This window comes from Physeter macrocephalus, chromosome 14 (assembly GCF_002837175.3).
Source record: "Physeter macrocephalus isolate SW-GA chromosome 14, ASM283717v5, whole genome shotgun sequence".
Classification (NCBI taxonomy): domain Eukaryota; kingdom Metazoa; phylum Chordata; class Mammalia; order Artiodactyla; family Physeteridae; genus Physeter; species Physeter macrocephalus.
This window is the reverse complement of record NC_041227.1, coordinates 118,222,365-118,237,126: the sequence shown is the minus strand read 5'-3', so window position 1 is coordinate 118,237,126 and position 14,762 is coordinate 118,222,365. Positions and strand designations below refer to the sequence as shown.

Sequence of the window (14,762 nt, the reverse complement as noted above, 5' to 3'; positions counted from 1 at the left end):
GTCTCCACGACGATCCGGATGCTACCGGGAGGTCAAAGGTCCCCTTCAAACTGCCAGTCACCCCAGGCAGTGGAAAAACATAATCTCACAGGGGACTTATCCCCCTGTAACATAAGGTTGGCAACAGCTGGCTAATGAGCCCCGATTTAAAAATCAGTCGGCAGGATGACTTCCTACAGGGAGCAGGCCAAGAGGACTGGAAGAGGGACTGGATTCACGAAACCCGCTTCCACAGGTCATCCCCGCTGCCCGGGTTCAGGATGCAGAAAAGGTGCGGGCCCTGCAGGAAAACCTCCGAGCTGGGTCAGCCCCAGCCAGGACTCCACCTGCCGTTCTAAGAGAGCCGAGCTCTCCCCAGAGCTGGCTCGGCCCTTCCACCCCACCCCACCTTCTCGAAGCCAATATTCCAGCTGACTCAGAGGGGAACTGGGTAATATTCCCCACATCCTCTTTCTCCTGCCCCCCCAAGAGAAGTCAGTGCTGCTTTCAGAAGGAAACAATTCACTGTACCGATGTGTTTGTCTGGCACTGGCCTGAGATCCTAATTTTGAGGAATGATCTGGATTCAGTTTTTCATTAGAGACCAAACATCCTTGTACATCTGGAACATGAAAGATGTTTAAAATATCTATCTATATATATATATATATAATATATATATACTTTTATTATTCACCCGTTAATTCCATAATTTGCCAATCACGAGCTAGTTTTCAGCAGTTACATTCCCTTGATCACGGCTGCATAATGATGTGATTAATTGGAAAACAGGGAGACCAGAGACACGGCCAGAGGTGACATCACGCAGCCTACGCCATTGCAATACAATCATCAAGTTCAGTGGCGGTTTGTAAAGCCAGTTCAGTTCTGGTCCCTTTGCCAGGGATTCTCACGTTTGTGAAAATTGGACCAACAAGTGGTGGGGCTCCATTTCCTGGTTTGAATTCTCAGTGGCTTTATCCAGAATCTCACTGGCAACTGGTTACTGTAACACCAGCCCAACCTAGGAGAGCCAAGGGGGAGAGGCAGAGTTGAGGTGACAGCTGTCCAAAGCCTCTCCCACTCCCCTGCCCAGTCCTGCAGTCCCAATGACTGGTGGAGCCCGCAGAGCGCCACCGTGCTGAGTGAGCAGGCTGGCAGCGAGCCCGGGGCTCTCACCCAACCTCCTCTGATGCTTTTTTTTTTTTTTTGCGGTACGAGGGCCTCTCACTGTTGTGGCCTCTCCCGTCGCGGAGCACAGGCTCCGGACGCGCAGGCCCAGCGGCCATGGCTCACGGGCCCAGCCGCTCCGCGGCACGTGGGATCCTCCCGGACCGGGGCACGAACCCGTGTCCCCTGCATCGGCAGGCGGACTCAACCGCTGCGCCACCAGGGAAGCCCCTCTGATGCTTTATACATCAGATCTTTTAATGAAAGCAGCTGCGGCAGCCTGAGGACTACTGGGCACAAGGCTGCCCTCACCTGTCAGTCATCCCGTAAACGCCAGCTACCCCCTTGGCCCTGAGCTGCCTTTTGGAGCTGGCGGAGGAGGAAGGACCACACTGGGATAAGGGCAGCAGCCCAGCAGAGGAAAACCCCCTCAGGTCCTCAGACTCTCCCTTCCTGCCTGACCAGGGGCACGCGACTCACACGGTGTCCTGGGACGATCCTGAAGCCCTGCCCCCAGTTGGATGAGGCAGCTCACCTGGTGGGAGGAGAGGCTGGAGACAACCTTCCCGCTTCTGCGTGGCTCTAGGGCCCATGCCCTCTGCCACCCTCACATCAGCTGCTGAAAGGAGAATACTGACCCTCCTAGTCTGGTCACCAGAGGGAGGGGGCTTTCCAAGGGCCCAGACTGATGCTGGATCCCAGACCCGAGGTCCTGGTTCCGTTGGAGACGCCAACTCCCTGACCCACGCGGGCCCAGCCGTGGGCCTGACCGCGAGGGAGCTCGGTGGGAGGCAGCACCCAGCGCGTACGTACCTTCTCTGCCCCCATGCTGGGGCACTTCCAATTGTAAAGGTAATACTGTAGGTTGCCGTCCCCTATGCCAAACTTGAGCTTCTCCAGGAAGGTTTTGTTCTCCATGAGATCCAGTGCATTGAATACGTCAAACCCTTTCTGCATGGCAGCAGGGAGAGACAAGCACAGGTCAAGACAGGTGAAAGCTACCTCACCTTCCTGCCCTTTTCCATCATATCAAAACCATCCTCAGGCGGCCAGGGGAGCAATCTTCCTTCAGCAGCTCCTGCTGCTCCCGTGGTACATCCAGACTCCGGCCAGCACCCCGCTCTCTGGCTGTGGTTCTTATGATGCTCTGAGCACCCTACCCGGCCTCTCCTCGGTGTGCGCCTGAGCACACACTTGTGTACACACTTGTGTACTCAGTGTCCGGGCCACCGCTCCCACCGTTCCTTGTTACACTTCCCTGAAACGCTCTCGTAATTTCCACAGCCCTCTCTGGAGACCAAGCCCTGAATCTTTTCCTCTGAAAAGCTGACTCCCATGAGCCACTGGGCATTTGCACTGCTCCCTCACTCCCTGACATTCCAACTCTGAGGCCTTCGTGCGCCGAGGGATTTTACGACATTTGATATACTGCTTTGAGGCTGCAACAGACACTTCCTAAAGTGTCTGTTGATCAGAAGCTCTCCCAGGGCAGCAACTGGCCTGTCATTGTTCAGCTGGCGCACAGTGGGCTGGGCCAGGCGCAGGCAGAACCCATGGGGCGGGACTGCCTGGAGACCTCTCCAGTGTGAGAGAAGCCCGCGCCCCTCCCCCCATGCTCTACTGTCAGCCGCTCCAATGACTCACCGCAACAGACACCAATCTCCCCATTCCCACACTGGGGAGGTCGTAAGGAGAACACCTCTACTCCCCGAGCAGGCCTGGCTATTCAGGCTCCTTGGCAGTGCCTACCGTGAGAACAAAACTCACTGAAATAAATCAGAAGGAATCAATGCCTTCGCTTAGTGTGGACGCTTCTTGCTCCCTCCTAGTTTTGAGCTGCTGGCTGCAAAGTGCTAGGCTGGTGGAGCAGGAGGGGGACGAGGCCTCAAAGCCCCCAGCCTGTGGGCAGCTACCTGCGAGCTGTGCTCACCACCGCCCCACTGCCCCTTCCCTCTGATCTGCTCCTCACCATTTTGGCGAGAACGAGGGCGTCGCTCATGAGGTCTAGAAGAGGGGTCTGGGTGTGAACGTTGTAGAAAGAATAAGCAGCCTTTAGACTCTTGTGGGTCGGGTGATTCATGATGGTGGACGGAAGTGTATAAAAGCTCAGGAAATCGGTCACCTCACCGTTTGCATTCTGAAGGGAAGACAATAGGAAGAAAGCAGTGTCACATAGGCACAGTGTCACACAGGCAACCTGGGAATAAAATGTTTTCTACTGCACTCCACCACCCTCAGGCAGCTCCGCCGCTCCAGATGAATGGGTGGAAACTGAAACAGGATATGCAGGGAGGAGAAAACACAGGGCCGAGGGAACCTGAGGACAGAGCTAAGAGGAAAATCCAGGCCGGGCTATGGGCTGAACCTGCCATGATCCTTCCCCGCCTGCGGCGCCAGGGCCTTCTCACGGCTCCCAGGACCCAGCACACCTGGCCGGCGCCAGACCAGGCGGGGACAGGCAGGGAGTCGAAGGCTCATCTGACCGAGAGGGGCTCAGCTCTCTCTACTGTGAGTCACCGGTGGGGGAGGGGGAGGGGGAGAGGAAGGGCTCACGCCAGGTCCCCAAGGGCTCATCTTAGCCAACGCAAGCTACAACTTCCCGTCTTTAGTGGGGACCAAGCACGGATGGTCAAGGAAGTGTAGGGTGCCAACACTCCCATCAATCGCTCTTCAGTCACCGAGGCTGCGGACGCCAGCCACTTAGGGAGGACGCCCCCCCCCCCCCCGGCGGCGGGGCAGGGGCCGGGACCAAGCACGGATGGTCAAGGAAGTGTAGGGTGCCAACACTCCCATCAATCGCTCTTCAGTCACCGAGGCTGTGGACGCCAGCCACTTAGGGAGGACGCCCCCCCCCCCCCGCCGACGGGGCAGAGGCCCAGAACACCCCTCCCCACTCACCTCCACCACAAAAGTGTCGATGATATTCTCCTGGGGGTAGAACCAGTGTTCCACCTCCTCCTGGCTCATGACTGGCGTGAGGTGGAACTGCTTCAGGTATTGGGTGAGGAGCTGGTGCACTACTGCAATGTCCTTTTTTTCCATTGGTCGCAGCCCAGCTGTTTTGGGAGTCTGGAAGAAAGAACCAGAGAGCATCAGAGTGCTGACCATGAGCACCCTGGCTCCCTCTCAAGTCCTACATGAACCAAAAACCTCACACTGTCTCCCTTCCTACCCCGACCCTGCGTCTATCCACCCAGGCCCTCAAGAGAGACCCCTCAGTTACCCTCAGCAGCTCCCCCTCACCCACTGTCCACATCCACTCCGGCACAAGTCCTGTCCCTGCGGTGTCTTTGGCCCTTTCCCTCGTGGTTAAGGCTGCCATCCTTGACTAAGGCTGCTTCAATCTCTTATCCACATGGCCCAGGCCGGCTTCCTAAGAAAACACAGCCCGTCACACCCCTCCCTGTTCCAAACTCCCTAACACAGAACACAAGACCTTCCAACCTCGGGACCAGTGGCTGTTAGGGCTGTGATCTTCTGTCCTTCTAGCCCAGCGGCTCTCAACAGGAGCAATTTTGTCCCCCAGGGGACATCTGACAATATTCAGAGACATTTTTCGTTGTCACGACTAGGGGGAGGGGTGCTCTGGCATCTAGAGAGTAGAAGCCAGGGATGCTGCTAAACATCCTACAACGCATAGGATGGTCTCCGTGATGAAGAATTCCCCAACCCAGGGACCTCCCTGGTGGCGCAGTGGTTAAGAATCCGCCTACCAATGCAGGGGACACGGGTTCGAGCCCTGGTGCGGGAAGATCCCACATGCCGCGGAGCAGCCGAGCCCGTGCACCACGACTACGAGCCTGCACTCCAGAGCCCGCGAGCCACAACTGCTGAGCCTGCGTGCCACAACTGCTGAGCCCGCGCGCCTAGAGCCCGTGCGCCGCAACGAGAAGCCACCTCAACGAGAAGCCTGCGCACCGCGACGAAGAGTAGCCCCCGCCTGCCGCAACTAAAGAAAGCCCGCACGCAGCAACGAAAACCCAACGCAGCCAAAAATAAATAAATAAATGTATTTATTTATTAAAAAAAAAAAAAAAAGAATTACCCAACCCAAAATGTCAATGGTGCCATGATGGAGAAACCCTGACCACTCCATGGATGTGCCGGGGTAGGCCCAGCCTGGCGCTACTCCTGGGCCTCAGTCAAGCCTTTCTTGGCCCCTCTCCTCCGAGCCTCACAACCTTTCCCCACTGAACCGCAGCTCATCTCTTCCTACACCGCTCTCTCTCCTACAGACCTAGGGCACTTCACAGACAGCCTCCCGGCCACAGGCACCATGGAACCCCGGGCCCGACGGAGCCTACACTGGATGCCCGCCTTGCCTATCCACTTGGACACCGCTACACCAGTACTGCCCCTGGCAGGCCACTGCTGCAAGTAAAATTCAGAAGAAAAGCACCGAACTCCCAGGATTTAATCTCATGCCAGAATCCCCCCCGCAAAGCTGCTTCTCCTTAGAAAATGCTTCAGTGGAATGAACCCATGTGATGCTCCGGAGTAAATACTGGGGCTGAGGGAACATTCCCAAAGGCTTAATACACAAAGGTGGGGTCAGCCGAATCTGAAATCGGGGTAGAGTTAGTTTACATACCTCAGTCACTGCCTGACACAACTGCTTCCTAATGCGGGAATTGCTTTTTTTTTTTTTTTTTTAAATTTTATATCAGAGTACAGTTGATTAACAATGTTGTGTTAGTTTCAGGTGTACAGGAATTGCTTTTAAAACTGCAGTGCTAGGGGACTTCCCTGGTGGTGCAGTGGTTAAGAATCCGCCTGCCAATGCAGGGGACATGGGTTCGAGCCCTGGTCCGGGAAGATCCCACATGCCACGGAGCAACTAAGCCCGTGCACCACAACTACTGAGCCCTGGCACCACAACTACCGAAGCCCGTGCACCTAGAGCCCGTGCTCCGCGACAAGAGAAGCCACATGCAATGAGAAGCCCGCGCGCTGCAATGAACAGTAGCCCCAGCTGGCCACAACTAAAGAAAGCCTGCGCACATCAACGAAGACCCAAAGCAGCCAAAAATAAATAAGTAAATAAATAAATTTAAAACTGCAGTTCCAGGACCTCTAGCTGCCATAATTCCTTGCTAATCCTGATGTCTCTAGGGAACACTTAGTGACCTTGTTTCTACATGGTAGCTCCCAAAATGACACCTCAAATCCTGAACTGAAAAAGCAGCCATGCTGGGGTTCTCACCCACAGGCGGGGAGATCCAAAGACGTTCTTCCAGCTGCTACACTTTAAGAACCCTCTCCAGTGGCCCAAGGGGACACTGAGCATGGCTCCCTAATCTGGTTTCCTGGGCAGGGCCTAACTATGCTGCGGCGGGCTCTCAAAGCGGGACGCTAATGACCCCAGTCCAGGGGTGGATCAGCCCAATCCCAGGGCGATTAATCCAGTTTGGTGGCTGATGAGTCCAGGTGGGCAGCCCTCTGATCAGCAGGCATCCAATAACTGTGCTGACACTGCCCAGAAGAGCTCTGAGGGAAGAGAAGGGATTTTAAGATCCATTAGGCTCCTGAAGACGGGCACAACAGGAGAACAAAGAGCGTCTGTCTCACTGGCAAACTAGGCAAACCGAGGCCCAGAGGAGAAAACCAGCTCACTGCAGGCTGCCTAGTCCTTCGGCGGCAAGATCTGGGCGGGAGGATTGGGACTGGAGATCTGGGCTCCCCTCACAAACTCAAGCCGCCTCTCCTCCACCTGACTCGGCAGAGCGGGCAGCAGATGCTCTGTGGCTCGTGTCTGCTGGGTCCCGGGATGTGCTGCGTACCAGTGAGTGGATTCATCTCTCCATTATGCTTCACTTAGGCTCACATTACACGGAATAGGTGTTCTCCGAGCCTGCCAACAGATGGCAGAGAAACTAGCCCAGGTGCAGGCTCGGGAGAACAGAGAAAGTCCAACTAAAATTAAAACCTTGCTACAGATAACAGAACGACAGGATGGAAAGGCTAGGAACCCGGAAACTACGGGTTGAGTTGCTTTTCTGGTAAGAGAGCCCCCTTCCCCGCCCCAGGCCCCGCTCCTTTCCTGCTGAGGGCGAGGCTCTCCTTGGCCTCCCTCCTGCCCCTGCCCAGGGCCCCGAAGCACCACTGGCCTCTGGCAGTCGGTAGAGCTTCATGGTGCGTTGCATCGTCATATTTCTGCTCAAGTGGGAGAACTTCACTTCAATCAGCTTCCGTGGGTTTAGGGACCGATGCCAGTACCTGTGGGGACACAAATGTCCTGTCCTCAGAGGACTATGGCAAGTCTCATCAAAAGGACAACGGCGGGACTTCCCTGGTGGCACAGTGGTTAAGACTCCGCGCTCCCAATGCAGGGGCCCTGGGTTTGATCCCTGGTCAGGGAACTAGATCCCACATGCACGCCGCACACACACAGTTTGCATGCCGCAACTAAGGAGCCCACGTGCCGCGACTAAGAACCAGCACAACCAAATAAATAAATTTAAAAAAAAAAAAAAAAAAAGGACAATGGCACGGGGATCTCAAGATGGCCGGCAGGTGGCGTAAGAGACCCGTCGGGCCCCACTTGAGCCAGTGGCGTCGCCCCAGATCTCCAACCTCCCCACAGTGAGTGCAGAGCGGCCACAGCGCTTCCTATATTTTCTTTGTCAAGTTCACAAGCCACTCCTCTGTAACAGTATTTGTCTGGGAACAGCGATCCCCACTCCTGGAATCAGGTCAATGGAAAAGACTTCTAGTTCTCTGAATGTTTAGCCTCTGCCTCCTCCTTTCCAGCATTTGTCTGGTGTTTCCACTTCTGAAGTTCTTAAGGCAGAGTATTCAATTGTTTCAAAGAACTTTCGAAGGCAGAGGTTGTTCTTAGTGCACACAGGGATCAGACACGCTCTCTTCGGCCCACATAACATTCAAAACAAAATTGAGCCAACCATTTAAATCTTTAGGACATTTACCATAAAAATCCAGATTTGGCCTCATCCTCAAAAACGAGAACAAAACCCCAGCAGACTGACCCCCACCATTTCCAAATGGAAGGAATCAGGGGGAGCTAAGAAAGCCTAACCCCTTTGGGCAGGGCACGCACCGTGCAGGCTGCTGTTCCTACAGCCTCCCCGTCACTCCCCTGTGTGCCCCACCCGGCTCCCGTGGGCACCACCACCCACCTTATCAGACACCAGAGCAGCGAGATGCTCTAGGGCACACGCTGAGGGGCAGAACTGTGCCTCAGTGACACAAGCTCCTCAACTAGAGTGGCATGTCATGTCGCCGTTTCTAGGACCTTGCAAAGAAGAGGTTTTTTTACCTGCAGGTGCCAACAGGCTTTGGTAATACCACCCCGGCAGTGTAAACAGCTTGGAAGATGCCCTCCAGGTGCACCCGCCGGGTTATCTCACGGATCAGGACTGGAGCCACCCTCTTGGAACGCAGCTTCTTGTGGACACACAGGAAGTTGATCTCTACCATCTTCTTCTCTCTGAAGAGGAAGGAAAAAACCCAGGGACAAGGCTTTTAACAGGCAAGGTAGTCCCGTCCAGCACGTGGAGCACCCTGCAGGGACCGCAGCCCTCAGCACAGGCTCGTGTTCTGCCTCTGCCTGCAGCCAGCAGTCGGGACCAGGACTCCCTCCCAACTGCCCTGCTCTGCCGCACCAGGCAAGGGGCCCACTCTCTAGACTCTACCTCCAAAGGTAAGTGGGACTCGAGCAAACTCCTTTATTTAAGGCACCACAGCATCTCCCTGGTGAAGCCCCAATAGTAGGCTGGCGGGGTCCCACCTTTAGCCGTCAGGAACCCCACAGAGTAAGTCAAGGGTTATTCTAGGATTTCAGGGGTTCTGACTCCCCCAAGAATCCACAGCCTCTAAGCCCAGAAGGCTGTGGTAGACGGTTCTGACGTTTCCAGGGAAAATGAAGAGCAGAGCTTGAAGGCCCCGTGACAATGTGGTTGTGAGTCACACCCACCCACTTCTGAAGCGGCTTGAGCGTGTCGACGCGTGAGTGGAGCAAATGCAAATGCCGAACTGCTGGTCAGGGAGTGCACCGGCCCTCAGGGTGGACTCCTTCCAGCCCAGGTCACAGACAAGAGCACCAGCAACAACTCAGAGCCAGACAGGTGGTTCCTACGATGAATTTCTACTCCCATGACCCAAGTTCCCTCCCTTCGTGGGAACTTCCCTCTTTCTTCTACGGAAAGTGTGTGCATGTTTCCCCCCCACCTTCCCAGACCGAGCAGGATGGTGGGGACGCGGGGGGTGGGAGTGGCGCTGGTGCTTACGTGTCGTAGACATGGATGTTTGCCGGGATGGCGCTGATGAACCCGACCAGTTTCCGACTCGAGACCACTCGAACCCCACAGTGCCACTGGGGGAGCCAGCCCGGCGGCCGGAGAGCCCTAGAGGAGAGACGGGGGCTGTGGCCGCGGTGCTGCCCGCCAGCGGGCTCGGGGGACTGTCTGGGCTCCGCCGCCGAGTCTGGTTCTAAGCTCGTGCTACCGCCTCCCTGAGTGGGGGTGAACAGCTCAATTCTCCTAATTCTCTTTAGGGCCAAACCCTCCTGGACACCGATGGGATCGAGCCACAGCCCTTTCTTTCTGCTCAGTCCACGGGCCTACTTGCTCACCCAACCCAGGGCTGTCAGAGTGAAGATTTCATCCTGATCCAGTTTCTCTGTGCTCACTTACTCTGACAGCCGGAGCCGGAGCACCGGCCTCCTTGGCTTCGAGTCCAGTGGGTCCCATGGTCAGGAGCTGACTGTGGAGCCTCTGGAGCTCTGGGCTCCACCTCCCCGCAAGCACCATCATCTCCTCTCTTTCCACTTGGCCAGTCTTCCTTTCCTTCCCCTTTCAGGCAGGCCACCTCCGTGCTGGCCCCACGCCTCTACCTTCCCGGATATTCAGTGAGGCCTGGGAGGGTGGGTGGCCCAGCCAGGCAAGGTCATTTTCATACAACTGAGCATGCTCAGGAAATGCACAGAAAACGACCTCTTTTCTTTTAAATTTTAGCAGGTCTCATCCCTCCCTCCCTTCTTACACAAAGTCACCATACAATAGACAATCTTTTCTTCTGGGTACCAATTCCATAAAGGAATCCCTCACCCAGTCATTCTGTCTTAAATAAGGTTTCGATTCTAAGCTCCACGCACGAGAAGCAAGTCTCCTTCAGATGCAGAAACTCAAAAATAGCATACTAATTTGTCATTAAAAAGATGGCTCTTAGCAGGGATCCAAAATCTGGAGCCCCGTGGTTGTTCTGCTCGATGCCTGGCTCTGGAACCTCAATAAGAAAGCCCTTGCGACTCACCACAAAAGGAATTCGGGAGAATAATCGAATCGGAACATGTTGTCATCATCTTCCACATAATTCTCATTCAGGAGGGTGTAGAGTTCTTTCAGCTGTAGAGAGATGAGGAGCTGCCTTAGAGGTATTCTGCCAGGGGTGGGGACGAACTCCATTACCCTGGGGCTCCAAGCCTTTCAGGACAAGGCAAACTACCAAAAACGATGTTTAATCTCACAAATCCTTTTCACGGCAGGGACTCCTGGAACAAGCGCCCTGGTGCTTAATAGGAAACTGAGCCACCAGGGGTAGAGTGGCAGACTTAAGTACATGAAGGGGCAGACCAAGAATGTCATCCAACTAACCAACCACTCCATCGTTAAGACAAGGGACTGAAAAAATGGATAAACAAGAACAATGAAAGCACGAAGAAAAGGTATCTGCCTTGGGGAGCTGCAGGGGTTAACTCTCAACCTGCCAGAGAAGCCAAGAGCTATTTATGTGGAGTCGTGGGCAGGCCCCTGAGGCAACAGCTGGGGGGTCTGCTCAGACCTGCTTGGCTCAGCTCTTAAGAGAGCCCTTGAGGAAGGCCTGAGGAGAAGCCGTCTCAATGTGACTGCAGGCCTCTTCGTGAAAGTGGCAACCGGTCCACACTCCTGGCCCACCCAGGCCTACTCACCACACCACGGTCCCCCAGGTCCAAGGCATCCCAGGTGAAGTCCTGGGGCAGGGTGTAGGGCTCCTGGCGGATGTTGTCTTTGTCAGGCTCCACGGGACCATGTGTGTTCACAACTTCCCCTGGAAGAAGAGCACAGCCATAAGCCTCACCCTTGGCCTCCTAGGGGAAGGAAGGGGCTCAGCTCAAAGACTGACCTCAGCAAATTCCTCCTATCCCTAGGAGCCCTCCATCTGAAGAACACTCTGTTCTTGGCAACTGCAGACCATCTCTCCAGCTACCCTTGGCCCCTAGCTGAGGGCCAATTCATGGCCAAACTTAAGAACAATCAGTGGGATCCAAGGTGGTTGGTTTCTTGGACATTCTTTTACATCTCCCTTTGGTTACTGAATGACAAACATTTATCTTGACTAGTTTGGCTTCCTGCCTCCTGGTTGATGTAGAGTGCTGTCATGGCCTGGGCCCAGGCCCATCGACCTGGATGGATTTATAAGGAGTTGCAACAAGGCTGCTTTTGTGTCAACAGCAACGACAACGTACTGGGCCTATTCCTGAGCTAGACAATGGCGTCCAGGCGCCAGGCTCACTCTGGGCCCTGCCAGCCTTGGCTTTGAACAACGTGGGCCAGTTAACTGCCGCTGCCGGCTCAGGCCCTCGGCGTTTACAGAGCCCTGTGAGCGCCTTCAGGCTGAACCACTGAGTCTACACCATGCCGCTGGGAAGTTACCCTCTGACGGGACATCTCCACCCGGGACAGACACCCTTCCCCTGTGGAGTACGTAGGAAGTGTGGGGGGTGCTGAGAAAACAGAGCCCTCATTCCCAAACCCAGCCAAATCAGACCTATCTGATAAACTCAGACAAATCAGCCACTTAATTTTGGCCCCTGGAATTATTTGGCCCTGGCAGATTCTACAATTCAGAGCTCATTCATGTTCACAACTTCGAAGAATGAAATGTTTAGTACATTTTGAAAACAGTCTTTACAGGGGACCACTCAGTACCCGGCTCCCAGCACAAGGCTCTGTACATTCTAGGCACTCAGTTCATGCTTTTACTGACATTCGGACTCCTGGCCCAAACACACCATTCTAATGTGTAACAGGAAGCTGTGGACCCTCCCAGTGATGGATCCGTGGGGCAGGTGTAGTGGAAATGGCTGCATCCAGCCATGAGCTGAGGACAACACCATCAGGACTGACCATCTTGACTCTCGCCCGGCACATTTACTGAACACCAGTCAGACATCGTGTACCAGGACAGAGCTGGGAAAAGACAAGGTCCCTGGCCTCACAAGATGCACCATCTTCTGGGGAAATATTCAAGAAATGAGTCATTACCAACGTGCTAAGGGTCACAAATTGCAAAGTACAGGCAACAATGGGGACACAGCAGGGAAGAATCCAGCTCACTCTTATTTATAAGCTGCTCCCAAATAGGTTTCCTTGGGAGAGGTCATATATTTTTTTCCCTGGTTTAGAAATTGGCCTTTTGATTAATTCATAAAGCAGCCCTTGTGAATTGGTTTAATGTAAGTCAATCCACTTTCAATTCCCTGTCACGTGTAACTTTTTGAGCCTACCAAGCCAAGGGTCAGACCCTTGGAAAGTACCAAGGATTTCTACTCTAGTCTTGTCTAGGTGCTAATCAATCTTCCCTATCTTGTTTTGAACTTATACCCTTTGCAAAAGACATGTTAATTTATCTGTCTATGGCTGTGTTGGGTCTTCACTGCTGCTCCGAGCTTTCTCTAGTTGCGGCGAGCAGGGGCTACTCTTCGTTGCAGTGCACGGGCTTCTCATTGCAGTGGCTTCTCTTGTTGCAGAGCACAGGCTCTAGGCACGCGGGCTTCAGTAGTTGTGGCACGCGGGCTCAGCAGTTGTGGCTCGCGGGCTCTAGGGCGCAAGCTCAGCAGCTGTGGCGCACGGGCTTAGGTTGCTTCGCGGCATGTGGGATCTTCCCGGGCTAGGGTTCGAACCCATGTCCCCTGCATGGGCAGGCGGATTCTGAACCACTGAGCCACGAGGGAAGCCCTCCAAAAGACATTTTTAAACTTCAGAACCTTTTTATCAATTTTTTTTCCCTAAATGATTTCATGGACAAGATACTGGTGGTCTTCGCCACTACACGACAATAGTCTCAAGGCCAAATCATTTCATTTAGGCTGGTTACTAGGTCCTGCATGCACCAAGCATGTCCATTTGCGCCTTCACCATGTGTTCACAGAATCCTAGAATGCTCCAGCTCTGGGGCAGGAGCTGGCGAATGAAATGGACGCAGGTCCTCATCTTCATGGGCAGCAAAGAGACAAGCAAGCAGGCACCTGTCACTCAGTATAATGAGAGTCCACGACAATGAAGTGTGGTAGGAGGGGGAGGAGGGGGAGGGGTCAGGAGAGACCTCTCAGAAGAAATATCTAAAGATGTGATCTCAAGGATAATTAGGAATTAGGCAGGGTGGACTGGGTGGGGCAGGGAAGGTGGGTACACTGAGGGAACAGCACAGTCAAGGCCTGGAGATGAAGGGGGGGAGGGAAGGAAACTAGGAGAGGAGGCTGAAGAGGAGAGCAGGGACCCATCGTGGAGGACCCTGCGAGCTACTACAGAGGCTGGACTTCGTCCTCAAGGCTGTGGGACATCCTGAACGGGTCTTTAAGGGGGAGGGGAGGGAGGAGTGACATCCTGAGATTTGAATTTTACAAAGAGCACTCAATAAGTGCTTGTCAAGTGACATTACTGAGTGAACTTTTATACGACATTCAACTGGTACGTCTTAGTCTACGTGTTGACAAACCAGCTCTCACAGGCTATCTCGAGGCTGCGTGCCATCCGCAAGACATAGCTGACAGAGCAGAGTCAGAGGCAACACCGAGAAAGCAGAAGCACTTTGAACAGACTTGCGGTCTGGGGTGCCAGCAAAGCTGGCTGCGCTGCTCGGTGGGGACTGGCCTGCCTGCCACCTTCTAATGGCTCCTGAGCAGCTCTGGCTGGGATGGCGTGGCTGCTCTGCAGAGCATGGCAGGAATGCAGCCAACTGTCTCTAGGCCACCATGAACCGGCGAGCAGCTGAGGACACTGGGAACTCTGAAAGAAAACCCTGAACTTTCAACGGGTTTCTTCCTGTACACTCTACCCCCAAATTCTCTCTCTGCCTTCCGAGAGCCGAGATCCAAAACTAAGCACCACAGTGCACCTGTGAAGGACCTGGGAGCAAAGAATGTGAGATCTAGGAGACCTTAAGCCAAACGAGCAGGACAAGGGACAAAGTGGGGAAGCTTCTCTCTCAGGGCCCGGGGCAACCAAGTACGAGTCCGCCTTCTCCCTTTCTTCGGGAGAGTTACTTTTTAAACTAATCTAACAGTGGCCAGATTCCACCCCACTAAGGTCAGGCAAAGTAAAAGGATTCCTCACCCCCCCACTAGCGTAGGAAAAGGGGTGACTGAAAAAGGAGAAGGACATGGTCTGAAAAGGATCAAAAGTTGATCTGGGGGCTTCCCTGGTGGCGCAGTGGTCGAGAGTCCGCCTGCCGATGCAGGGGACACGGGTTCGAGCCCCGGTCTGGGAGGATCCCACATGCCGCGGAGCGGCTGGGCCCGTGAGCCGTGGCCGCTGAGCCTGCGCGTCCGGAGCCTGTGCTCTGCAACAGGAGAGGCCACAACAGTGAGGCCCGCGTACCGCAAAAAAAAAAAAAAA

The 14,762-nt window shown here is 54.5% G+C and overlaps 1 protein-coding gene across 1 annotated transcript in view; it reads right to left on the bottom strand.

Moving 5' to 3' along the window:
- Positions 1-647: 647 nt before the first annotated feature.
- NMT1 (N-myristoyltransferase 1) overlaps positions 648-14,762 on the bottom strand; it is a 26,184-nt gene continuing 12,069 nt past the window's right edge. Inside the window, exons 3-11 of the mRNA XM_024130056.3 lie at positions 11,075-11,193; positions 10,420-10,511; positions 9,396-9,512; positions 8,426-8,596; positions 7,257-7,365; positions 4,048-4,218; positions 3,119-3,286; positions 1,963-2,100; positions 648-1,003 (exon numbers count right to left, since the gene is read on the bottom strand). Of these exons, the coding sequence (XP_023985824.1) occupies positions 983-1,003; positions 1,963-2,100; positions 3,119-3,286; positions 4,048-4,218; positions 7,257-7,365; positions 8,426-8,596; positions 9,396-9,512; positions 10,420-10,511; positions 11,075-11,193 (1,106 nt within the window). The 3' untranslated portion in view covers positions 648-982. The remainder of the gene's footprint in view (positions 1,004-1,962; positions 2,101-3,118; positions 3,287-4,047; positions 4,219-7,256; positions 7,366-8,425; positions 8,597-9,395; positions 9,513-10,419; positions 10,512-11,074; positions 11,194-14,762) is intronic.